This window comes from Anomaloglossus baeobatrachus, chromosome 3 (genome assembly GCF_048569485.1).
Source record: "Anomaloglossus baeobatrachus isolate aAnoBae1 chromosome 3, aAnoBae1.hap1, whole genome shotgun sequence".
NCBI classification, from domain to species: domain Eukaryota; kingdom Metazoa; phylum Chordata; class Amphibia; order Anura; family Aromobatidae; genus Anomaloglossus; species Anomaloglossus baeobatrachus.
Window position 1 is genome coordinate 275,061,569 of NC_134355.1, and position 27,889 is coordinate 275,089,457.

General features: G+C 45.5%; 1 protein-coding gene across 1 annotated transcript in view; it reads left to right on the plus strand.

Annotated features, from left to right (window-relative positions):
- Positions 1–27,889, plus strand: part of HBS1L (HBS1 like translational GTPase) — a 188,769-nt gene that overhangs the window by 107,782 nt on the left and 53,098 nt on the right. Inside the window, exons 5-7 of the mRNA XM_075339858.1 lie at positions 14,489–14,591; positions 17,734–17,981; positions 22,981–23,146. Of these exons, the coding sequence (XP_075195973.1) occupies positions 14,489–14,591; positions 17,734–17,981; positions 22,981–23,146 (517 nt within the window). The remainder of the gene's footprint in view (positions 1–14,488; positions 14,592–17,733; positions 17,982–22,980; positions 23,147–27,889) is intronic.

The window sequence follows — 27,889 nt, forward strand, 5'->3', positions numbered from 1 at the left end:
TACCCACTAGAGAAGAAAAGCTTTTGATTACTTTGCAATTACTTAAAGGGAACCTGACAGCTAAAACATGCTGCCCAATCTGCAGACAGCATATATCGGGCACTAGCTGTAATCCCAGCCAAGTATGTATGAGGCTATGTGTCCACGGTAGAATGTACCTGCAGATTTTTCTGCCTGAAAATCCGCGACTTTCGCGGCAAATCCGCACCCGCGGATTTGCCGCGGATTTTGATGCGGATTTTTTTTTTTTTTTCCCCCCATTCAAAACCAAAAATCTGCACCAAATCTGCACCAAACAATTTACATGCTGCAGATTTTTCCGGATCAAAATCCGCGGCAAATCCGCAGCGGAAAAATCCGCAGCATGGACACAGTATGCCATTGAAATGGCTTGGAAGTGCCGCTGCTGCAGATTTTCGGGAAATCCGCGGCAAAATCCACGGTAAATCCGCAGCGTGGGCACATAGCCTGACTCTGAAACACTGCGGCATTTCAGAGGAAAGCTTCCTGTTAATAGCCACAGCACTGTAGACTCGTCGACAAACAAGTCCCCGGAAACTTCTCCCCAAACGCTGACAGTGACTGTCAAGTGCTCGTGTAAGGCCTCTTTCACACATCAGTTTTTAACCATCAGTCGCAATCCGTTGTTTTGTGAAAAAACGGATCCAGCGCTGGATGTTTCTTTTGTTTTTTCTCATTGAGTTGTATTGGCGATGAATGGGCTTGCGTTGTATCTGTCCTGCGACGGATCCATCGAAAGGTTAGTCTTGCCGACGTCGTCGTCGACATCCACATGAACATTTTTTTGTGTGTCAAAAAAAACGGACGGTGACAGATCCGTCAGCGGTCGTTGTTTGTTACCATGGAAGCCTATGGGCATAGGATCCGTCGCTATCCGTCAAATGTCTCTCTCTCTCTCCAGTTTTTGACAAGATCCATTACATCCGTTTTAACACAATCTATGACTGATCCGTCGCATCAGTCACACATCGGATTGTGCCTGATGGGGAAAAAAACTGATCTGTGAAAGAGGCCTAAGTAGAGACCTGTCAGTCCAGGGCAGCGGCTCAGAGAAGCTGCCAGCCACCCACCTATCCAAGGTTTCTTTCTTGCACTGCTCCCATTATGGACGTCTTGTCTGGATCTAGTGAGCTGATGTGAATATTTCTCTCTTTGTTTGTACCCACCTGTCCGACCAGTCTACAATGCTGTTCTGTCCCTAGTGGCTGTTAAAAGTATGTTTTTACTCTGACACACTGCAAAGATCCCTGTCCGGGATACTACAGCCAGTGGATGATGCATGCTGCCTGCAGGTTGGGCAGCATGTAGTAGGTCAGGTTCCCTTAAATAAATACAATTTTTGATGTTATTTTCAGAACTGCATGGATTGCCTAATTTGAGTCCTTGTGGCACGGTCCCAGACGTTTAACTGAGCCAGGCCTATTCATTTACTGCAAATTAGTCCTGACGGAAAAGGAGTTGGTGCACTAAGCCAGACAGCTAGGCTTGTGATATACAATGAGATGAAGGAAGCATTTTTACTAGCGATGAACGATCACTATAATGCTCGGGTACTCGAAACGAGGAGGTCGGATGCCTGGATGGGTTTAACTTGAGTACCGCGTAAAATGGAAGTCAATGGGGAAACTCTTCTGGAAAAATGCTTGTTTCCCATTGACTTCCATTCTATTCGGTACTCGAGTTGTGCCCGACCTGCTGATTTCAAGTTCCGAGCTCTCGAGCATGGCAGTGCTCGCTTGTCACTAGTCCTTACCACTAAAGCTTGTGTTGGTGCTTCATAGTCTACAGCAGAAGCTCCAAGTTCAGATGACCCTACAAGAAGGACCGGAGTCATTTCATTCAGTTTGTAAACGGAACAATGACAAACTCACATATCGTAGACACTGTCTCCATTAGGAAAAAAAAAAATAATTGTAGACATATTGCTTTTTTTGTGCTCATCTGATAATGGTGAGTTATGCCTCAACTAGTGTAATTTCTGAATTCTGCTAGTGCTAGTAGTTTATCAAAGGTTAGGTTATTAATATGTCTCATAACTATTGATTGATGAAAGAAAAGTGTGGTATTTTTTTTTTTTCCCCAAAGGCAACTAGTTGAATTAAAAAAAAACCTGCAATGTATATTGTGAAAATGAGTCACATGACCATACCGTAATTGCCCGGTAATGTAGCTGTACTCCTTATTGGAGATGACCTGCAGTACCCCTCAAAGCATATGACTTGCATGATTACTTTTTAGGCCTAAGCCACACGGCGAGAAAATCGGTGCGAGTGGAGTGTGATAAAACATCGCATTCCACTCGGACCAATTCTAGCCTGTGTGTCAGCGCTCATGAGCCATTATTTTCTCAGCCCTAATCGGACCGAGAAAACAATCGCAGCATTCTGCAATTGTAATGCGAGACTTTTCTCTCGCACCCATTCAAGTGAATGGGGCGAGAGAAAAGTCGTACTGCACTCGCAGTACACCGGTGTACTGCTTGTGCAGAGCGAAAATCTCAATAGCCGGCTACGGAGGAGAGAGGGAGATAAATCCCTCCCTCCCCTCCTCCGTGCCGGCCCGCCTCTCCTCAGTGCCGGCCCGCCCCCCCGCAGCTGAGGTCCGCTCGCACAGTCGAACCGCAGTCGCAGGGATACTAGTATGACACTCAGCTCCTGCTGTGCTGCCAGCGCAAGCTGAGTGTCATGCGAGCATCGCACTAGTGCCCTGTGTGGCCCCAGCCTTACACACAGCCTTGTTTCTGAAATTCTGTACTACCTCTTTGAGTTGTCTTCTGAGTGAGTCATACATGTTCCCTCCATATTGCTTTTCTGCAACATTGAAAGAGGTACTGCAGCAGCACTCTCGTCTCCCTTTTTACAATTTACTGTTTTATACTAGACCACGTATCTGCAACCTATAGCACGAGTGCCGCAGCAGGCACTTGGGTTATATTAGCCTGCCATACTAATAAATACAGTTTTACACTGCACTCCGGACTCCTCAGAGTACAAAATAGTGCTCTTAAGATGATAAAGTAATAATTATGTGGCCACCAAAGACGACGCTTGAATGCAGCTTCTACCGACTGGTAGAGGTAGTCCCTGGAACTGGCCAGGGCTGCATTTGGCCAGCTAGAGCGGTTCATCAGGCTACAGGGGTACAGGTAAATGAATGAAAGTTAGAGCCTGCTCCCAGTTGGTGAACTGCACTCTGATTGCTTCATTGCTTTCAGAGATATATATAATAAATATATATATGCTGGCCAAATGCTGTAATGCGAGAAAGATTTACACTTCCCCTAATGAGATTTCAAAGATTCACGTATTGAAATTTAATACTGATTTTTAGACTTAGGCCAGGGTAACATGGCCATATAGCTCATCCGAGGATCGCATTGCATATTCCATATCTCTGACTGACCGGCTGTACTCCTGACTCGAGTGTGTTTGCAGGTATTTCTAAGCAGCTGCCACGCTCAGGTCAGGAGAGCCGAGGGCCAGTCTGTGTGTTGCAATGCAATGCTCAGACGAGTCTTACGGCCATGTGATCCCCGGCCTTAAAGGGGATTCTCCATGATTGGGTAACTCCTTATTAATGGGACTGGGATGTTGGAAAAAAAATCCTCCCAACAGCATTTACATTTTATCTGAAATGGGGGAAAGAAAAACCTGTTTCTTCAGCTCTGATAAAAATGTGAATGCTGCAGTTGAACAGAATCTGTTTGTTTGGCTGCAATGCTATCGTAACACCCCTGTTGGATATTGATACCAGAGAATACAGTAAGTGCGGAATTAGCAAAACTTATTAGGAAGGTGAGTGTATGTATGTATATGTATGTACAGTTAGGCCCAGAAATATTTGGACAGTGACACAATTTTCGCGAGTTGGGCTCTGCAGGCCATCACATTGGATTTGAAATGAAACCTCTACAACAGAATTCAAGTGCAGATTGTAACGTTTAATTTGAAGGTTTGAACAAAAATATCTGATAGAAATTGTAGGAATTGTACACATTTCTTTACAAACACTCCACATTTTAGGAGGTCAAAAGTAATTGGACAAATAAACCAAACCCAAACAAAATATTTTTATTTTCAATATTTTGTTGCGAATCCTTGGGAGGCAATCACTGCCTTAAGTCTGGAACCCATGGACATCACCAAACGCTGGGTTTCCTCCTTCTTAATGATTTGCCAGGCCTTTACAGCCACAGCCTTCGGGTCTTGCTTGTTTGTGGGTCTTTCCGTCTTAAGTCTGGATTTGAGCAAGTGAAATGCATGCTCAATTGGGTTAAGATCTGGTGATTGACTTGGCCATTGCAGAATGTTCCACTTTTTTGCACTCATGAACTCCTGGGTAGCTTTGGCTGTATGCTTGGGGTCATTGTCCATCTGTACTATGAAGCGCCGTCCGATCAACTTTGCGGCATTTGGCTGAATCTGGGCTGAAAGTATATCCCGGTGCACTTCAGAATTCATCCGGCCACTCTTGTCTGCTGTTATGTCATCAATAAACACAAGTGACCCAGTGCCATTGAAAGCCATGCATGCCCATGCCATCACGTTGCCTCTACCATGTTTTACAGAGCATGTGGTGTGCCTTGGATCATGTGCTGTTCCCTTTCTTCTCCAAACTTTTTTCTTCCCATCATTCTGGTACACGTTGATCTTTGTCTCATCTGTCCATAGAATACTTTTCCAGAACTGAGCTGGCTTCATGAGGTGTTTTTCAGCAAATTTAACTCTGGCCTGTCTATTTTTGGAATTGATGAATGGTTTGCATCTAGATGTGAACCCTTTTTGTATTTACTTTCATGGAGTCTTCTCTTTACTGTTGACTTAAAGACAGATACACCTACTTCACTGAGAGTGTTCTGGACTTCAGTTGATGTTGTGAACGGGTTCTTCTTCACCAAAGAAAGTATGCGGCGATCATCCACCACTGTTGTCATCCGTGGACGCCCAGGCCTTTTTGAGTTCCCAAGCTCACCAGTCAATTCCTTTTTTCTCAGAATGTACCCGACTGTTGATTTTGCTACTCCAAGCATGTCTGCTATCTCTCTGATGGATTTTTTCTTTTTTTTTTCAGCCTCAGGATGTTCTGCTTCACCTCAATTGAGAGTTCCTTAGACCGCATGTTGTCTGGTCACAGCAACAGCTTCCAAATGCAAAACCACACACCTGTAATCAACCCCAGACCTTTTAACTACTTCATTGATTACAGGTTAACGAGGGAGACGCCTTCAGAGTTAATTGCAGCCCTTAGAGTCCCTTGTCCAATTACTTTTGGTCCCTTGAAAAAGAGGAGGCTATGCATTACAGAGCTATGATTCCTAAACCCTTTCTCCGATTTGGATGTGAAAACTCTCATATTGCAGCTGGGAGTGTGCACTTTCAGCCCATAATATATATATAATTGTATTTCTGAACATGTTTTTGTAAACAGCTAAAATGACAAAACTTGTGTCACTGTCCAAATATTTCTGGACCTAACTGTATGTATATGTATATATGTGTATATATATTTTGGTTTTTTTTTGAGCCAATTAAATTAATGGACAACACAAAATGGCAATGAAAAGATCTTCTAGGTAGGTGGTCTTGTCAAGAAAAATGGCTTGTATGCATAATATATGGTGGAACTGAAATTTTGGCTGAGGACGTCGTGTGGATAATGGTAGTCTTCTCAAAGACATTGGTCTCTTTTGGACAGGGCTCACGCTATAAAGCCGTGAAATGTACAAAACGGAATGTTGCTTTTTCAATACGATTCCATTGTGGATACAAGTCTCTGCAGATTCAGCTTTTGTGCGTTTGATTTAGAAAATGTAATTCCATATTAATTAAAGAAAAAGAAATTTACCTTTTCAATGTAAACGCTCATGTTTTTTTTTTTACTAAGTATAATAGAAGTGTGCACGTAGCATCCTTCTAGATAACATCTAAATTATTTGCAAAGGATGTACTTTTACTTTACATGCACCGCTGCTACAGTAAAACTTCATTGTGGCCAGACTTTATAAAAAGGTGACGCTTGTGTGGCAAGAGCCAAGCCCCAGACGTTTGTGGTTCAGAAGATAAAAGCTATTAACTAGGCAGTCTTTCTAACCTTAAAACCAATTGTGGTTACAATCACAACTACAATACACAACTGAAATTTTCTCAGGAGAATGTGTCCTTATTTCTTAAGTACAGTTGTCATCTTAGGCTATGTGCGCACGTTGCGTTCTATTACGCAGCGTAAATAGTCACTGCATGTGCGTCTCAGAACGCAGCCGAAAAGCTGCGTTCTGAGACGCATTCGGCAGAACGCAACGTGCGCACATTCCTGCAGAATTCATGCGTTCTGGATGCTTTCTCTGCCATGGGAAATCCATCCAGAGCGCACTGACAGTGCGGTCCCACTCGGCTCTGCTGCATCCCCATAGACTTGCAGCAGAGCCGACTGGGACCGGAATGTCAAAAAGAGCACATGGCTGGCTGCGGGAGACAGCCGCGCGATCAGAATGAACTTCACCCAACTTCATTGTGATCGCGCGGCTGTCTGTGTGCCGCGGCTTGATTTGCTGTCACAGGTGAAGGACTCACCTGTAACCGCAAATCTGAGTGACTGCAGTGAGCCACGCGATCACCGGTGCCATCACTCAGGTTACCCGCGGCCAGCTCGAGTCCTCCACCCGAGACCTGTGGCCGCGGGTAACCTGAGTGACGTCCCCACACACATCCCAACATTACCGCCGACATCCCCGCACACATCCTGACATCCCCGCACACAACCCGACATTACATCCGACATCCCCGCACACATCCTGACTTCCCCGCACACATCCTGACTTCCCCGCACACACCCTGACATCCCCGCACACACCCTGACATCCCCGCACACACCCTGACATCCCCGCACACACCCTGACATCCCCGCACACACCCTGACATCCCCGCACACACCCTGACATCCCCGCACACACCCTGACATCCCCGCACACACCCTGACATCCCCGCACACACCCTGACATCCCCGCACACACCCTGACATCCCCGCACACACCCTGACATCCCCGCACACACCCTGACATCCCCGCACACACCCTGACATCCCCGCACACACCCTGACATCCCCGCACACACCCTGACATCCCCGCACACACCCTGACATCCCCGCACACACCCTGACATCCCCGCACACACCCTGACATCCCCGCACACACCCTGACATCCCCGCACACACCCTGACATCCCCGCACACACCCTGACATCCCCGCACACACCCTGACATCCCCGCACACACCCTGACATCCCCGCACACACCCTGACATCCCCGCACACACCCTGACATCCCCGCACACACCCTGACATCCCCGCACACACCCTGACATCCCCGCACACACCCTGACATCCCCGCACACACCCTGACATCCCCGCACACACCCTGACATCCCCGCACACACCCTGACATCCCCGCACACACCCTGACATCCCCGCACACACCCTGACATCCCCGCACACACCCTGACATCCCCGCACACACCCTGACATCCCCGCACACACCCTGACATCCCCGCACACACCCTGACATCCCCGCACACACCCTGACATCCCCGCACACACCCTGACATCCCCGCACACACCCTGACATCCCCGCACACACCCTGACATCCCCGCACACACCCCGACATCCCCGCACACACCCCGACATCCCCGCACACACCCCGACATCCCCGCACACACCCCGACATCCCCGCACACACCCCGACATCCCCGCACACACCCCGACACTACAGCCCCGCACACACCCCGACATCCCCGCACACACCCAGACACTACAGCCCTCATCATCACCACACACACACAGGCATTACCTCAGTGACGTCCCCGCTGCCAGCGCGACTCCCTTTAGTTGCTGCATGGAGTGGACAGGAGCGGCGGTGTTGTACTGCCGCTCCGGTCAGCTTCATGTAGCAGAACTGGATGTGTCGCGGGACCTCGTGGATTATGCCGGACCTGGAGGGGTATTTGGGGATTTTAATAAAGTGGTGAAAGAGGGTGGTTTTTGTCTTTTATTTCAAATAAAGGATTTTTCGGGTGTATGTGTTTATTTACTTTCACCAGGTTAATCATTGGGGGTGTCTCATAGACGCCTGCAACGATTAACTAGGACTTAGTGGCAGCTATGGGCTGCTGCCATTAACTCCTTATTACCCAGATTGCCACCGCACCAGGGCAGTTCTGGATGAGCAGGGTACAGTCCCGGGACTGTCGCATCTAATCCATGCGGCAATTCCGGGCGGCTGCTGGCTGATATTTTTAGGCTGGGGGGCTCCCCATAATGTGGGGCTCCCCATCCTGAGAATACCAGCCTTCAGCCTCGTGGCTTTACCCTGGCTGGTATCAAAATTGGGGGCGGACCGCACGCTGTTTTTTTTTAATTATTTATTTTACTGCACTACATAGACCCGCCCACCGGTGGCTGTGATTGGTTGCAGAGAGACAGCTGTCACTCAGCATGGGGGCGTGTCTGACTGCAACCAATCATAGGCGCCGGTGGGCGGGGAAAGCAGGGAATACGAGATTGAATAATGGGCGGCCGGCATTTTCAAAAGCAGGAGAAGCCGCCGGAGCAGTGACAGCCGTGCAGCTGATCGGTGAGTATGAGAGACGGGGGGAGAGGGATAGACCGACAGACAGAGACAGACCGACAGGGAGACACAGAGACCGACATTACAACCAATACGCACAAAAGAAGTGACATGTCACTTCTTAGAACGCTTGCTTCGGGCAGCAGCCGAAGCGCTGCGCTTTAATACGCCACGTGCGCTCGGCTCCTGCATAATCTTCATAGACGCATGCAGTTACGCTGCGCTACAAAGCGCAGCATAACTGCATGTAATTACGCAACGTGCGTACATATCCTTAGATCAAATTTTTGTCTTAATTAATGGACTTACAAGTAATATAGGTTCTTTATTAGTTCATTTTAAAACTGTGTTCGGCATGTAACAACATGGAGTGTTATGGTATAGGAATATTTTTTCCTTAATGATGTCCATAACGAAAAATACATCAATATTCATTTGGGTATTATCTTCTGATAGTTCTCCGTCCTTGACCAGTGAAAATGTCATAGGACTATATCAAATCTTAATGTGTATTCTCGTTATTAAATTGGTTTACTTTGTTAGCATGACAATATGCTAGCTTGCAATTGACTTTTTTTTTTTTTTTATCTATCATTCTCACAAACTGAGTTTTTCTTTCATAGTGTACAGCTGGTATCCATGGAGCTTTGCCACTAGTGCCTGCCCAGACACACTGGCCAAGAGTATGTGAAAGTTATATTCCAGTGGAGGGATTAACTCCTAACGTAACACACACCTCTTTCCAGACCATTGATTTATATGCAGCAATTAGCTGCTCATCTCTCTCCCTCTCAGCTCCAGAACTCTCATAAGTCTTATAGAATCACATTTTCCTACTCCCCAGCATTGGCAGATGCCAGAGCAGTTCTCCTAATCACAACTCTAACTTTCCTATGCCATGTGATTGTTCAAATGCCCTGTTATCTCTGTGTAAATATGTCAGAGTAAACTCCGAACAAGCACTGACGTTAATGTGTAATAGTAGAACTAAGCCACTCACCTGAACTGTCACTCAATGAGGATTGCCTCCTCTCCCTTTCATAAGCAATCCGAAGACTGCATAGTTTTGAGCTGCCCTAGAGACAACATGCAAATACCCCTTCAATTTAAATTTACAAGTGTCCATCTATGGACTAAGATTGGGTTCAAGGAGAGAAACACCTGTTCTGCATGTTAAAGGGGTTGTCTGGGGAAAATAAATGATCACATAGCCATTGGATAGGTGATAACTTGTTGATCGGTGCGGTTCCTAGCCGTCGGTCCTCGACCTATTGGAAAAATGGAGAACCTTATCTCTGATATAATGTAGCGGCAATGGACATGCTTAATTTGCCCTCCATTCACTCCCTTTGGTGCTTCCTAGCGTTACCCTGAAATTTCTCCTGCATCTCCAGAGAATGAATGGTGCGGTGTTTGGGCATCTGACCTGCTTATACTTTTTGTAGAGAAAAAAAAAGGTAGAGAAAAAAAGGTATTCAGCTCACCCATATAAGGTCCTCCAGTCTGCAGTTGATGCACGTAGTCCTGCGGACAGGCAGGTCCGGCTTCAGAGTAAACGGTAATAGAAAATGAGTGGGACTCAGCACCAATATAGATGAATAAAAATCTTCAAGCTTTATTTGAGAAGTTTAAAAATAAAGGAAGGGTCACAAATCATCCAAAATCGCCATGCGACTTGCCGTGCAGCTTAACGCGTTTCGGACACAAAAGGGGGAATTTAAAAACAGTCCTTAATCATAAGCCATGTAGGATGGGAGGCAAGAAATATATATAGCACCTTAAGAAGCAATGAAATACAAGAGAAAGATGGAAAACAGGAAGGGAGTCCACCCGAAAACATGCAAATTAGTAAGAGGGTTTGTATATCATTGGATTCTTTTAACCCCATATGCGTATGTATATCTATTGGGAAATTCAATGAAAAACAATTCATAGGTTACAAAAAGACCTCAAAATAAGGTCAATGCAAACATACATGTGTATGTGTGCGCCATTCCACCCACCCATATGTTTCGTATAGCAATTATTTTACCAAGGAAACAAGATTATTTCATTGGTCTGTGAAAAGATGTTCATACAGATATTATAATAAGTGGATATGTCTTATATAGGTGGTATGTGCACACATACACTTGCATGTAAATGCATGTGCTCTGTGGGTGCAGGGCAAAGAAAAAAATAAAAAAAATAGAAATACATGTATGTGGACTAGATATTATATCGTTTCCAGTATAGGATTTTATATATTATGGACATATGGAAAGAAAAAAAAAAATTTATTTTTATTTTTATATTTTGTATGTGTAGCTATATGAGCTCTATGTACACATGTGTGCAATGTGTACAATGGAAGAAACATATAAAACATAAAATATCCAGGAATTCAGTTATGAGAATTATTAATGAGATTTATATCCTACTCTGAGATATAAGTAATTCTCCAATAAATTCATATTATCTTTTTGTGTTGTTATATGTATGACCATTGGTTTGAGTATATGTTAATCTTATTTTATTTTTTTTATATTTATTTACATATATATTTTTATTTTTATGCTTTTCTATATATACGTTTATTCATATTAAATTTTATGGCAAATATTTTAAATATTTATATCTTCTAATTGTTTCCTCAATATATACCTGTCACACAGTGTTCATATGGCCATTACTATTGGAAGTGAGGTAGAATAGAGAAAAAAAAAAAAATAAAATAAAAATGTTTTATATATATATATAATAATCATATAACATAGCGTAGATCGGAACGATAATTGAGTCTTTTTGGATGCCGGGTATCGAGCCGTAATATCCATTTGGCTTCGGTGTAAAGAAGTTCACGAAACCAATCGCCTCCTCTTAGAGGTTTTTTGACTTGCTCGATACCTACAATGTTCATAGTGGAAAAATCACCGTTATGAAGGTCAAGAAAATGTCTGGTGAGACCTGAAATAGATCTTTTATATTTCGGCGGATTCGAAGAAAGAGTTGGAAGTGGGATATGGGTATGCTCGGATATCCTTTTTCTGAGAGGCCTTGAAGTGCAGCCTATGTAATCCTTTGAGCATATGGTACAGGAGGCCTTATATATAACATATGTAGTAGAGCAATTTATGAAAGCGGAAATGTTATAGGAAATGTCACCCACTGGAAAAGACAGCGTTTTTCTCATAAATTTACAATATACTTTTTGTAACAGGGATAGTATGTCATTGAAATCAATCCGTTTAAACATGCACATGCAGGTGTTTGAAAGCTAAATCTATCGACACCTTTAACTCCTAAGCATATGAGGCTTTAAGTGCAATGGGTGTGACAGTGCACTTCCCAGCCTTTCCACCACAAGCTTGTTTCCCCATTTTGATCACAGACTTCGGGTATTAAGATGGTTTTTGCATATGGACATGGATCACATTGTGATAAAGTGCTATAAGAGAAAAATGTGCTTGCCACTGCATGCATCCATTGTTTCTACAATTGCACTTTATCACAATTTTTAACCATGCCCATCTGCAAAAACTATCTTAGTACCTAATGAAGGTCAAAGTCAATGGTTGAAATGTTGTATACTCAATTGCAAACAAATCAATGTCATATCTTTTAGTGCAGGGGTGGGGAACCTTTTTTTTCTGCTAGGGGCCACTTGGAAATTTCTACCAACCTTTGGGGGTTACAAAAAATTATCAGCTTGAAAATTACCCTAATATATTTGGTCAAACAACTCACCCCTAGATTCCTACTATGGTGGCTGGAGATGCTTATTTTTGGTGCTGCTGTGATGTTCAGTGATATTGATCATGTTGCTTCTCACAACTGCTTTTCCAGGTTTGTCTTGGTCTGGAGCACAGTAAACAGATTGGTAAATAATCTACATCACATAGGAGACGCTTGGGGCATATGCATCACAGGAGGGGCCGAGGGCATATACATCACAGAAGGGGCTGGCGTATCTATACATTACTGGAGAGGCTGGGGGCATACATATCACAAGGAACACTGCTGGCATATATATCACAGGAGGGGCGGGGGCACAGACAGTACTGCTCGGCGCGGACAGCACTGGCGGCAGCACGGACAGGACTGGGGAAGCACAGACTTCACCAAGGGGCCACATACAGCATTGGGGGACATGGTACACAGTACTGGTGGGTGTACACAGTACTAGGAGGGTACACGGCACTGGAGGGGCTGGGGGGAGAGCACTTGTTGGAGGGCTCACAGCAATGGAGAGAGAGGAGTCGCACAGCAACGGGTGGCATGTACAGCAGGGAGGCCGGTAAACCTGCTGCTCCTTTTATGTGGGACGGGAGCACATCTCTCACTTACCCCACCCACAAAGTACATCCTCATCCCACTGGCTAGGGCTAGTGTGAAGACCTAATGTTATCATGCATGTACTCACATCACACTTGGGATTTAATTTACCGGCAGTTGGCAAGACCACGGCTGCTGCCCGAGCACTGCGGTCCCCGGGAATGTGCCCGGGGGCCACAGGTCCCCCCCTCCCACCCCATTATTAATGCCTATTTTTTATTTATTTACAGTACTCAAATGCTAGGCCTCTACTATCACACTATAACGTCTGCAGTACAATGGATTAAATTAAAATTGTGTGAAGGCAAAGGAATTGGAAGTTTGTGAAGTGGTCTGCCACTTAAAGCTTCACTTGTATATCAAGTATAATGTTGATGTATTGGGAATACAGCAAAAGTTCTAAAGATTTTGATGGGTATATTTTTGAAAGCACTGCTGCCCATGTAAAATGTTTGGGGGGGTGATGTTACTGAAGATTTTCGTGCCATAGGGTTACTGATCTCGGATAGAGGGTCTTTATTTACAATCACTTTCAGATGAGATGAGGACTCATGCCAGTCTTTCCTGTGAAGTTCCCATACAGTGACTTAATTCCATAGTCATAAAGAGGTTTTATAGTGCTGTTCATTAAGAAATACTGTAAAAGGCTAAGGAAGACCAGTTTGTGCTATGATTGTTGCAGAGTTACCAGTTTCCCTACCGCTGCCTAGGGTCTTGTTCGCACGTAAATGCTGAAATTTCTGCAGCGATTTGACAGCACATGTGCGCTTCAAATCGTTGCAGAAACACTGCATAATGGATGCAGTTTTTCTGTAGAAAGAAAGCTGATTTCATGCGCTCGGGATGCTGCCCCCACCATAGACAGAGTGGGAGCTGCATCTATAGCGCACGGAATAATTGACATGCTGCTGTTATGAACGCATGGATTTGGGTTGAAAATTTAGCACCCAAATCGCTGCGTTCAAAAAAAGCATTGTGCGCACTAATTATGCACAATCTACATAGATTGTGCAGGGGACGCATGCATTTACGCTGCAGTGTAATACGCAGCGTAAATGCATGTCAGTACGCAACGTGCGCATGAGCCCTAACTTTGCAGAGTGACAATAGATGGCTGAGCCTGTTAGATTATGTTAAGAATACAGGTAAGTTCCATGTGCAGGTTATCTATTGCTTGTCAAAGAGGACCTATCCATGAGATATGGTGACAGGTCTTCTTTAATGTTTGCCTAAAACCAAATTTTTACATTTAGTTGGAGTGGTATTTTAAGCACAATGGTATTGATCCAAGGCTTAGGGTGTTAGAACAGTTTCATGTTCTTTTCTTATACCTGTATCTTAAACCAGTGGCTGCCTAGTCATTATACACTGTTCAGTTATACGCAGGATCCTATTGGGGTACGAATACAAGCTGTGTATATCACGTCTCATTTTTCCTCTCTGATCCCAGTACTTTGTGTATTCTGAACTTTTGAGGCTTAAACAGAGCTTTATTTTGGACAATTAACCTTTCCTTCATTTTCTTCTTCATTTTAGGCAAGTCCAGGGAAATGCCTTCTCCAGATATCCAGATTGTTCCTAAAATTGCAAAGTTGACAGTCTCTGGAAATAAGCAGACAATGGGATTTGCTGTTCCAAGGTGTGTGTATATAATGCATATAGATGTGTGGAAACCACCCGATGGAATGTGTAATAGCGACATAAAACTACAAGAAAGTAAGAATGGCAAGATGAGGAAATAACTAGACCTAACAGCATGACTGATCATAATCCATACGGGAGCAAAGATCATAGGGTACTGAAGACAGGAGGCACAGCCGGAGGACGCTCGGAGTCGCGGAGTTGTATATGTAAGATCCGCACATGCTGCAGCTAGTAAGAGAGGGCCTTGCTCACAATCTCCTTTCAAAGATGTTTGATGGGGTGGAGGTCATGGCTTTCTGCAGCCACTCGATCAACCAAGCCTTCATGTACCTTGCTGTGTGCACTGGGAACAGAAAAGGCCGTGCCCGAAGTGTTCCCATAAAGTTTGTTTAATCCTCCCCTTCTTCCACAAGCTATAACTTATTTTATTTTTCAGTTAATATGGCTACATGATGGCTTATTTGTTCATGGGACGAGTTATAGTTTTGCATGACAACATTTATTTTACTATAGTATCTGCTTAAAAACAATAAAAATTTCAGGTGTAATGCAATGGCGAAAAAAGCGTGATGAGCGAGCACTACTTTACTCGAGTGTTCGAGACTTATAAGTTGATGCTCGGATGTTATGAGTTAAAAAAATGTTTAATGAATCTTAACAAAATTTTGGAAATTGTTCTTGCATTCAGTGAGATATTGATTAAAATCTTTTGAGAAGGAGGTGTAATTTATGCTGAGCACTGTATATATTTCATACACATGCTTTTTGTGAACATGAAAGTTTAGCTGTACATTTACTAGTATGAAGAGCATGAAACTGTTAATCTCAGATACACATCAGTATGATGGTCTGTACAGTTTCTGACATGCTCATGTTCTGCTCACTACGTAGCATAGTTAACTTGTCATCTGGAACAGGATATGAGACTAACTGCTGAGGAAGGATAGACAAGTATTGCAATTGGACAGGTGGGGTAGATTGAGTCAGACTTGAGAGAAGCAAATAGATAGAGAAGAAGGTATAAGTTACAGCAGGAAGATTCTGTAGGTAACAAGTGCAAAGATGACTAATATCTGTGTCCGTTACTTAAATCATTCGGGGTTTTGCATCTTTCTATATGTGAATGGCCGTTATAAAGTCCCAGCTAGGTTGCATTTTTAGCCGTTTGCAGATTTATTTTATTTTTTTGATCTGCATCTTAAACTCAGCTCCTTCAAGTTTTGTTTGTTTTTATATGAGTAGAACAGATCCGAAAAGCTGACACATAATTTGACATATTGAAATAATTTATACTAAACCATGCATGACCCAAAAATGGAGAAAAAAAAAATGACGTAATAACACCACTCTGCTTTTCTCAGTAGTCATCTTTGGTGGTGGTGCTGCTTTCCTATGGTGTTCAAAGGGTTTTCCAAATTCTGGAAACACTCTAAAAACCCAGGCAGAGTATGTACTTGACCAACACAAGCAATTGTCCCCAGTCAGGAAACAAATCAGTGGTTCATGGTTAAAACAATGATTTTTATTACATAAATTAAATAACACACATTTTAAAAAAACAGAAATATCCTGTAGGGACACTATTAATTCCCAGAAAACATTTGTTGCATCCAGACACAAGTGAGGCTATATGCTAAAATGACAGAAACTTCCATATATGTGGCAGAATACCATAAAGCAGTGCTGCTAGTAAGACCATACATGCACTGAAATACACATTATGTCCATTAAGCTCCCCATACATAGAAAGAGCATGATAGCTGCAAAGTATACACTATATATATATATATATATATAATATATATATATATGTATATATATGTATATATATATATATATATATATATATATATATATGTACTAGCACTCCCTGACTATTCCTACCACTGCTTGGATTTTAGTGGTGACTTCACATTGACAGCACGTATCGCTGCTGCAGACAATCATTGAACTCCGCTTCTAGTGCCTCGTACTTAGGTCAAGTCGCTGAGCTCAGTGATAGGCTATAGCGGTGTTGCATTCAGGTGACATGATATCGCCTCTGCAGCCAAAACACTGAGCAGAGGCCCAGAGCCTGCATTGGACCAAGCGAGGGGGCGAGTACCTACTTGGTGTGATGTTTTAGAGCAATTGGGATCCTTTTTCCTTTTAAAGGGAATCTGTCAGGTGATTTTGTAGTGCAATACTAATGTTCTCTTCAAATAGGGCTTAAGGAGACCTTTCAGGATCAGTAAGTTTTATAGCTCTACCTTATCTTGTTATCCTGCTGTAGGCGCCATAGAGTTCAGTGTCTCATGCATGTTAGTCATGTGTATGTAAATAAAAGTGCAATGCAAATTCAGTTAAGATTTACTATCACTGATGCCAGCACTGATAGGTGGGAGGGAGAAGCAGTGAATATGCAGTTGTGTAAATTACATATGCTTGACTAGTTACTGGGTCACACTGAATTCGATGGAGCTTACAACAAGATAACAGTAAGAGGGAAAGCAATAAAAGTTACTGATCCTGAAAGGTCTCCCTAAGCCCTATTTATGGATAACATTAGTATTGTACTACAAAATGACCTGAGAGATTCCCTTTAATCTCTCCCGACTTTCACATGTACAGGAATGCTCAGCCCAGTTGAGCGTTTTGTTTTCTGAAAGACTCGCTGCCAGACTTCTGGCAGCGGCTTTTTTTCTGGATAACATTAGGAATAATTCCAACATGCTCTTCCCTGACATCTGTTGGGAAGAGTCACGAGACCACCAGGCATACTCATTAGACTACCGATAGATCGCAATCGATCACCTTCAGTGATTGACGTCCCCTTTTGGCATGTCATGCTCATTAATTACAGTACAGTTATTATTACTTTGCATCTGTGTATCTGTCACTTTACTAGAAAGATTTTTAGTCACTAAAAGTAATAATAAAGGTTCTCTTTGACCGCAAGCAGAGATCTTAAGATAAGCAAGAATAAAAGAGATGTGACAGTAATTTGCAATTAAAATAAGACTGAGTAATGGCTCTAGCTCTATTACCACCAGTCTTCATACTACTTGGATTCTTATATCTATAACTTCTGTTCAGGTGGCACTAATGTAAATGTTGCCTAATATATCAATTCTCTTTCTGTTGTTGACTTGTAACAGTGCATCTGAACTGAACGGACAGGGTGTTACTGTTTGTACGAGGAGCCAGGCTATGGACGACACCATGGATGAAGCTGACAACAGTGTGGCATCCCCCAGTGCATCGAACACCTCTCCGAACTTAGAAGACCTGACTTCTACCCCATCCCAAGGGAAGAGCGCCGGCAAATCCAAGCAAAAGATAAATATTAAAGAGGAGTTAGAGAAAAGACAAGGAGGGAAACAGCTGCTCAACCTTGTTGTTATAGGTACAGTGCACACATGTCCCAATGTGAAAGAAGTTGTGTGCCGATTTTTCCCATATTCACAATAGATGATTAATGTCTGATTTCTTTGGGTCCAGTGGGACCCCCTATGAAATTGACTTTCAAGCCTCTATTCTATCCAAATGCCTTTAGAATGATGATGCATGCAGTTCATTATTTATGGGACTATCTGACATGGCTGGTTTTACAATCAGCAACATGCTCTGATTTTCTTCTGCTACATGTGGATTGGAGTTTTAATAACTCTATTTACTTATACTGCAAATTACTGCAGATTCATGGTGCAAAAATTCACACTACAAATCCTGAGTGTGTGAATATCGCCCAAGTCCCATAGACCATGGCTAGACTTGGCATGGTACATGCACAACCATGCTGCTCCATTCAATCTGGACTGTAGCTAAAAGGAACAGGGACTCAATGATCAGAGGGGAATCCCAGGGATCATACATTAACACCTAGTCTGTGGCAAAATGTTGTCACTCATTTTAAAAGACCTTTAAAGGGAATCTTATCAATATGATCAACCCCACCCCTAAATCACCTATAGGGGAATGCAGGTGTTTGAAATGTATATATTCACCGATACCTTCACAACTTCTATCATTCATATACAATTTGGGCATTAAATGGTTATTCCCATCTCCAAGATCCTATCTCAATATGTAGTAGGTGTAATAATAATAATAATATTAGCAAATACCTCCAATTAGACATGTAGTATAGATCTCCTGACTCACTATATATCACTTGCCTCATGCAGGACATTGCAGTATCTAAAGTATCCATTGTATGTCCACGAGCAACTAACTAAACTGTCACTATGAGTGGATGTAGCCATGGATACCTAAGGCTGCTTTCACACATCCGGTTTTAGCAGTGCGGCTAAATCCGGCTCTAAAACCTATGCAACAGATGCGGCGAAAAAAACGCATCCTTTGCATAAGTTTTTACTTGCGGCCCGTCCGGGTTTTGCCGGTTGTGGCACGCTACTGAGCATGCGCAGTGCAAAAAACCGCATGCGGCGGCCGGATGCGTTTTTTGCCGTATCCGGCGTCCATAGGCATGCAATGGAAAAAGCGCCGCATCGGCCTTTTTTTTTTTTTCGCCGGACAAAAAAACGTGCCAGGCAACGTTCCATCCGGCCGCCGCATGGGCTGAATATGCCACATCCGGCAAAAACCGGACCGAACGCAAGGCCATGCGGCACAATCCGGCACTAATGAAAGTCTATGCGGAAAAAACTCAACCGACGGCAAAAAAAAACTGTTGTGTTTTTTATGCAAAGAGCCGGATTTTGCCGCACAGCAAAAACCGGATGTATGAAAGCAGCCTAAGCTGTATTGTCCTGCACATGAGATAAGTGTCATGGCCAATCAGGAGAACTATATTTTTATATTTTTACATTTTTAACAGGAGGTATTTGCTAACATGGCTAGCGAAAACCTCCGACTCTGAATCCTCAATTTTCCTGATTTGGACTCGGACTCCCTCATACATGACTCATGTTTGTGATACATTTACTGTGGTAAAATGGTAACATCAGACTTTTAATCATCATTATGATACAGTAATCAAGCTATTTAGATAGAGCATAAAATATATTTATTGTAATACAACTATAGAACACAAACTTTTATAAATTGTAAATATACAATACACCATGCAGTAAGGGTACCTTCACACTTTAGCGATGCAGCAGCGATCCGACCAGCGATCTGGCCTGGTCAGGATCGCTGCTGCATCGCTACATGGTCGCTGGTGAGCTGTCAAACAGGCAGATCTCACCAGTGACCAGCCCCCAGCCAGCAGCGACGTGCAGCGATGCACGGAGCCGGTGTCTGGAAGCTGCGGACACTGGTAACTTAGGTAAACATCGGGTATGGTTACCCGATGTTTACATTAGTTACCAGCGCACACCGCTTAACTTAGCGTGTGCAGGGAGCAGGAGCCGGCACTGGCAGCGTGAGAGCTGCAGAGGCTGGTAACGAAGGTAAATATCGGGTAACTACCTTGGTTACCCGATGTTTACCTTAGTTACAGCTTACCGCAGGCTGTCATACGCTGGCTCCTGCTCCCTGCACATTCAGGATTGTTGCTCTCTCGCTGTCACACACAGCGATGTGTGCTTATCAGCGGGAGAGCAACAATAAAAAAACGAACCATGGCTGTGTGTAACGAGCAGCGATCTCACAGCAGGGGCCAGATCGCTGCTCAGTGTCACACACAGCGAGATCGCTAATGAGGTCACAAAAAACGTGACTCAGCAGCGATCTCAGTAGCGATCTCGCTGTGTGTGAAGCACCCCTAAGTGGGGGAAAAAAATAATTCAACAAAAATGTATGGATTAACATTTGTGCAGTCTATGACTTTGTTCTGAGAAATAGTATCCATCAGATCCTCTTTAATAGATGACCACAAAATCTGACCTAAGTATTTTAAGGCTAGAGGACAAGCTCTCTACACTAACTTGAGTTGGTGGCAGAGTGGGGACCACATGGGCAACATCTAAGACAATTACAGAGTATAAAGGAATTGCCTCATGCACAGTCAGTTTTGATGAATGGTTGAACTCTTCTACTTCTTTGAGAGCAAGTGAAGAATTTTACTAAAATATGGTCACTCTCTTTACTATGGGAGTGGAATCTTTTTCACTGCCACAACGCTTTGCCTGCTCCATGTCGTCCAAATACTTTTCAAAATTGAACTCCTCATCTGATGAGGATAAAGATACCGGCAGCAGTAGCACTGGCAGGATCCAAGTCCGCTTGCTCTTGGCAGTCCTGTAGCCAATTATCATAACTGCTACTGTGCCGCCCTGGCAAAACCAGGGTGTCACAGAGGTCTGCATCCATCTTTTTGGTGCAGATCTCACTCTCCTTGGGGAGTTTCCCACACAGATCCACACCAGCCAATCTGGCCCTACTCACCCCCTCGCCAGGAAAACGGGAGGGGGAGAGAGGAGCTTAGGAAGGGCAGAGCAGAGTTTGAGCTGTAGTCAGTCTGCAGGAGGAGATAAGTGTGGAAGGAGCTCCATTGTAGAGCTAGGAAGAGTGGCAGCAAGCGCCTCAGGAATAGGCCAGCTGCTTGTGGGGAACCAAAGTGGACCGGGGCAGGGTAGTGGCCCGCCGGTGCTGACTGTCGGGACCCTGTCCGGACCTGGGCACAGAGCAGACACAGACATCAGGCAGGAGAAAAACAACTGAATTACACACACGGGTGTGGGAACCGTCCTCACAGCATCCGTGGGCACCAGTTACCAGCAACTTGGTTAATTCTTGGACTTGTGTCAGTTATTGCCTTATACTGTGAGTACTCCTGCACAACCCGGTCCAAGCTGTGGACTGCACCTGTCACTCCCCAATCCATTACACCGGGGTCCTGGGACATCACCACCTTGCTGCCCATCCCCGGGATCCTTCGACAGGCAGCGGCGGTGCTCCATTACCTCACTGCACACCACAGTTGGCATCACGGATCATAGACTTACAAATTCCCCTGTACATAATCCCCCTTTTTGGTTGTGGAGCCTGGATCACAGACCGGGTCACGCCACTGTGATACCTACAGAAGTGACCCCTTGGCCCGGATCGGAGTACCCCTTATCCCTGGGCAATACACTACCTCTGTCAGATCTTCTTTTCCTTTAGTAAGCTGTTGATCATCCAGCAATATACGATGACTTTGGTCCGCATACACAGCTGCCAGAAGCATTTTATTTTCTAATAACAGTGTCTCTCCATTTCATTGAAGCGGCAATGCCATCTGCGATTAAACCTCCTCTTTGGGACATGCAAAACCGCAAGTTCTTCCACTCCTTTATGAAAATGCTGGTAGTTAAATCCTTAGCTTGTAATTTTTTAGTCCCTGTAAATGGGTGATGAAGCAATTTCTTCAATTCAGCCACCTGTGTCCATTGACCTTCATTTTGTGTTTCCTGAGGGTTGGCCACGTCTACAAGAAAAGGGATTCTGCTCAAGCAATCACTCAGTCATTAAATAAGTGCTGCCCTACAGAATGACTTGATTGACAATTGCCCCTTTTCCAGCACGTCTCTTGAAGATGGAATCGATTTTGGGTTCTGACAGCAATAACCAATTTTCTCACTTTGCTAATCAGAGTTCCAGGCATGTCCTGCTTGCAGTCAATTTTATTGCCAGCTGCAGTGTGTGCACAACACAGCACATGTCTTGAATAGAAGAGTGATGTGAAGCAGCTTCAACAAGATCATCCTAATTCTGAAGGTTCATTTTGCTATTTATTGAAACTTTAGACTTGCTTTAAGAAGAACTTGTCTTAATCCTACTTTCCTGTTCACTCTGGAGTCTCTAGCAGTTTTGAGATGATTGCAGTCCTTCTTTGTTTTTACCCTTATCTGTAGAGGAGGAGCTTCACTAATTAAATCATGTAGCTGTAGTGCAGCACAGATTCATCTCAACTAAAAGCCTAGATTCATGGATCAGGAATAGAACAGACATTTATAGGACATTTCACAACTTCCCAATTCTTATGAAAATGTTTTCATCACATATTGCATTGATATGCTGTACCCAATTTATTATATATTTTAGGAGTCAGTCCATTTTATACCAACACTGACTCCGACTCCACAGCCCTGTTTGCTAATATTATTCTTACACCTTCTTGGCCACTTTGTCACACCCAGATCATGTAACGCCTCTTTTACATCTGAATGAAAATGCTAATTATTAAAATTTCAACAGATAGAAGATATAAAGATGTAATTAGATTTACAGTTCCAAGACCTGCCTGCCAAAATATGCAATAATTCAGATAGCACATTCTGGCATAGGTGCATACCTCAGGTGTGTTATTATTGTATACTGTTCAATGGTTTAAGTAAGGAATAAAAAGCTGGAAAAGCTGACTTCATGCTCATGGTAAACAGGGTTGAATGGCTGCAATTTACTAGGTATTGGTGAGTATACATGCTGTGTTCTTACAATCTCTCTCAATTCAGGTCATGTCGATGCTGGTAAAAGCACTCTCATGGGCCACTTATTATATCTCTTGGGACACGTGAACAAAAGAACTATGCACAAATATGAACAAGAGTCCAAGAAAGCGGGAAAAGCTTCTTTTGCATATGCGTGGGTGCTAGATGAGACGGGAGAAGAAAGGCAAAGGTATTGTGCCCTGTACATGTTGTGTGACGTGTATAAAGGTTTCTGGAGTCATCCGGGTTATTCATTACCTTGCTCAATGTCAGCATTGCTTCTCTGCTAGTTTTTATTACACTAAAGCTGTGACCGTAAAGTAAACTGTTTTTAAAAATGAAATGTAGAACTATAAGGCTATGTGTCCACGGTAGAATGTACCTGTGGATTTTTCTGCATGAAAATCCGCGACTTTCGCGGCAAATCCGCACCTTATTTTTGCCGCGGATTTGCCGCGGATTACCGGGAATTTGCCGCAGATTTTGATGCTGATTTTTTTTTTCCCCATTCTATACCCAAAATCTGCACCAAAATCCGCAACAATAATTGACATGCTGCAGATTTTTCCGGATCAAAATCCGCGGCAAATCCGCCGCGGAAAAATCCGCAGCATGGACACAGCATTTCCAAAATGCCATTGAAATGGCTTGGAAGTGCCGCTGCTGCAGATTTTCGGAAAATCCGCGGCAAATCCGCGGCAAAATCCGCGCAAAATCCGCAGCGTGGACACATAGCCTAAGACATAAAATTTAAGCTTTAGACCTTGTTTCTTCATCGTTCCTTATGGGAGACCCAGACCATAGCTTCTGCCTCCGGAGGACACACAAAGTACTACACTAAAAAGTGTAGCTCCTCCCTCCTAGCATATACACCCCTTGGATAACCAAATATAGCCAGTTCAATGCTTTGTGTTCAGGAGGCACACATCCACACATGCATCCTCATCTGTTTTTGATTTTTGAAAAGAGTTTGAAGAAAAGCGGGTCCAAGCCTGGACTCCCGGCATGTCCCTTCTCACCCCACTGTGTCGGTGGTGTTGTTAAGGTTGATTTCAGGGCTGGAGCCCTTCATGCCGCGCTCCTTCACCATCCCCTCGGGCTCTGGCTTGAAGTGGGAGCCAGCACGGTTCTCACTGCCTTGCAGGAGACCGGTCTCCATCCGCAGCCCCTTTTGGATCCTGCCGGACGGAGCACTCGTCCCTCAGGGACCTGGCCCTGCGTCTCACAAGCTAAGTATCTGAGACGTGGTTATCAGGGGGTCCCTTGTACTTTATTGTTGGGGAGAGTGTGCTGTGTAACTATGCTGACTTTCCGGCCGGTTCTCTGGTTTTCACCGGAGAACCGCGCTGATGGTGCCTGCGCGCCGGCCGCATTGTTAAATTTAGGCCCTGGCTTCGTTTGAGGCCTACTTTCGTTTTCACTGCCCCTGCATGCCAATCATGCAGAGGGACAGTGCGGCTCCGCCCAGTGGCTGTTCAGCACAGGGAAGGGACACTCCTCTCTGAGGAAAGATTCCCTCCCCTGTATACCTCCTTTGCCCTCCGGATCCCGCTCTTTGAGATAGGCCCCGCCCCCTCTCCTCGCTCCGGCGCCATTTTATCAGCGTTCTCACACAGATTGGAGCTGCCTGCAGCATCTCTCTGGGGTCCGGTCTGTGGGATCTGGAGGGCACACAAACGGTCGGGTAAGCCACAACCTCCGGTTGTGGACCTAGTTATATACTCTCTGGGGCCATTCTACTCAGAACCCCCACTTCAGCAGCATGTCTCACACAAGGTGCAAGGCTGTACTCAATATGCACTGCATGTAAGCTCGTTCTGCATGAACCGAGCACATATCCACATTGTGATGCCTGCTCTAACATGGTGGTGCCTCAGCCTGGAGTCTCACTCCCAGTGGTCCCTCTGGCTGCTTCGGCTCCGGTGGCTGAACCCCCGGCTTGGGTAGAATCCTTCTCTAAGTCTATCTCCCAGTCCTTTGCCGACTCCATGGGACAGTTGTCCCGGACTCTGCTGAGCATGCATCAGCCCCCTTCTCAGGGCGCCTCTGCTGCTACGGCTCGCTCAGCAGGGCTTACAGAGCTCAGACCCCGTCCTCCTAAACGGAGACGCAGGGGCTCCTCTCCTTCCTCGTCCCGCGGCTCTGATTCACGAGCTGAATCACAGGACGAGGAGGATGCCTTTACTGTGGGCTCGGACGCTACCTCCATGTGCCCCATTGATCTGACCGAAGGTGATGCAGATGTTAGTGATTTGATTGCGTCCATTAATTCTGTACTGGACCTCAATCCACCAGTTATCGGAGGAACAACCCTCTCTGGTAGAAAAGCACCAGTTTACATCACCTAAGAGAGCAAGGAGTGTGTTCTTTAACCACTCCAGTTTTCAGGACACTGTGGCCAAGCCCAGGGCCTGTCCTGACAAACGCTTCCCAAAGCGTAGTTCTGATGACCGTTTTCCCTTTCCACCAGAGGTGGTCAAGGAGTGGGCTCATTCACCGAAGGTAGACCCTCCGGTGTCTAGAATCTCAGCCCGGACAGTTGTATCTGTGGCTGATGGCACCTCACTTAAGGATTCCACTGACCGCCAGGTTGACCTTCTGGCCAAATCTGTATATGAAGCGGCAGGGGCCTCGTTCTCCCTGTCTTTTGCAGCAGTATGGGCTCTTAAAGCCATCTCTGCCTTTCTGGAGGAGATGCATTCCCTCACCAGGGACTCTATGCCCGAAATGGTTGCCTTAACTTCCCAGGCTTCAGCCTTTTCATCCTATGCCATGTCTGCCATTCTGGAGGCTTCTCACTGCACGGCGGTGGCTTTGGCTAATTCCCTCGCTATACGCAGGATCTTGTGGCTGCGAGAGTGGAAAGCAGACGTTTCTTCCAAGAAGTACCTTGCTGGGCTCCCATTTGCTGGGTCCCGGCTGTTCGGCGAACAACTGGATGAAATCATTAAGGAAGCTACTGGCGGGAAGAGTACTTCCTTGCCACAAACTAAAACCAGGAAACCTGTCCAGGGCAGGAACCAGTCGAGGTTTCGTTCCTTTCGTTCCTCTAACTGGTCATCCTCTAAGCCCTCAGCCTCGTCCACTAACTCAGCCAAGGACCGAAAATCCAGCTGGCGCACAAAGCCGCGTCCTCAGAAGTCCGCAGGAGCTGCTGCCACTAAGGCAGCCTCCTCTTGACTATCTGGCCGCGCCAGCAACGTCCTTGGTCGGTGGCAGGCTCTCCCACTTTGGCGACGTGTGGTTTCAACACGTCTCCGATCAGTGGGTGCGGGATATCATCTCCCACGGCTACAGGATAGAATTCTCTTCCAGCCCGCCAAACAGATTTTTTTCTGTCCACTCCCCCCTGCTCCAAGGCCGCCGCCTTCTCGCAGGCCGTGGCATCCTTGCAGGCCAATGGAGTAATTGTACCGGTTCCCGCCCGGGAACGGTTCAGAGGTTTCTACTCAAACCTCTTCCTAGTCCCCAAAAAGGACGGTTCCTTCCGGCCCATCCTGGATCTCAAGCTTCTCAACAAGCATTTTCGCATGGAGTCTCTGCGATCAGTCATTGCCTCAATGACCCAAGGAGATTTCCTAGCATCCATCGACATCAGAGATGCCTATCTGCATGTGCCAATTGCAGTTTCACACCAGCGTTGGCTACGTTTTGCAATCGGAGAGGAACATTTCCAATTCGTGGCTCTCCCCTTCGGGTTAGCCACGGCCCCTCGAGTATTCACCAAGGTCATGGCAGCAGTGGTTGCGGTTCTGCACCTCCAGAGGTTGGCAGTGATTCCTTACCTGGACGACCTTCTAGTCAAGGCTTCATCCAGTGCAGACTGTCAGCGGAGTGTCTCGCTCACTCTCGCCACTCTAGTCCAGTTCGGGTGGCTTGTCAATCTACCCAAGTCCACTCTGACTCCGACCCAGAGTCTCACGTACCTAGGGATGCAGTTCGAGACTTTGCCGGCACTTGTAAAGCTGCCCTTAGTCAAACAGCAGTCCCTCCATCTGGCGGTGCGCTCTTTACTGAGGTCTCGCCGTCACTCCATCAGGCACCTAATGCAGGTGCTGGGTCAGATGGTGGCGTCAATGGAAGCGGTTCCCTTTGCCCAGTTCCATCTGCGTCCCCTGCAGCTGGACATTCTCCGCTGTTGGGACAAGCGGACTTACTCCTTGCACAGGTTAGTGGCTCTGTCGCCACAGACCAGGGGCTCCCTTCAGTGGTGGCTTCGGCCCCTCTCTCTGTCTCAGGGACGTTCCTTCCTGGCCCCGTCCTGGATGATCCTCACCACGGATGCCAGTCTAATCGGCTGGGGAGCAGTATATCTCCACCACAGAGCGCAGGGCACTTGGACTCAGTCCGAATCAGCCCTCTCGATCAATGTGCTGGAAATCAGAGCTGTGCTTCTAGCTCTCTTAGCCTTTCACCATCTGTTGGCGGGCAAGCACATTCAAGTCCAGTCAGACAACGTGACAGCAGTTGCCTACATCAATCACCAGGGCGGGACACGCAGCCGCCTAGCAATGTTGGAGGTTCAACGCATCCTTCAGTGGACGGAGGACTCCAAGTCCACCATATCCGCAGTCCACATCCCAGGCGTGGAAAACTGGGAGGCAGATTATCTCAACCGTCAGACCGTGGACAGCGGCGAGTGGGCTCTGCATCCGGCAGTGTTTCGGACAATCTGTCGCAAGTGGGGCACTCCGGAAGTGGATCTAATGGCATCCCGGCACAACAACAAGGTTCCGGTTTACGTGGCTCGCTCCCACAATCCTCAGGCCTTTGCAGCGGACGCGCTGGTTCAGGATTGGTCCCAGTTTCGTCTGTCTTACGTTTTTCTTCCTCTAGCTCTCTTGCCCAGAGTCCTGCGCAAGATCAGAATGGAGGGCCGTCGGGTCATCCTCATTGCTCCAGACTGGCCCAGGCGAGCTTGGTATCCAGACCT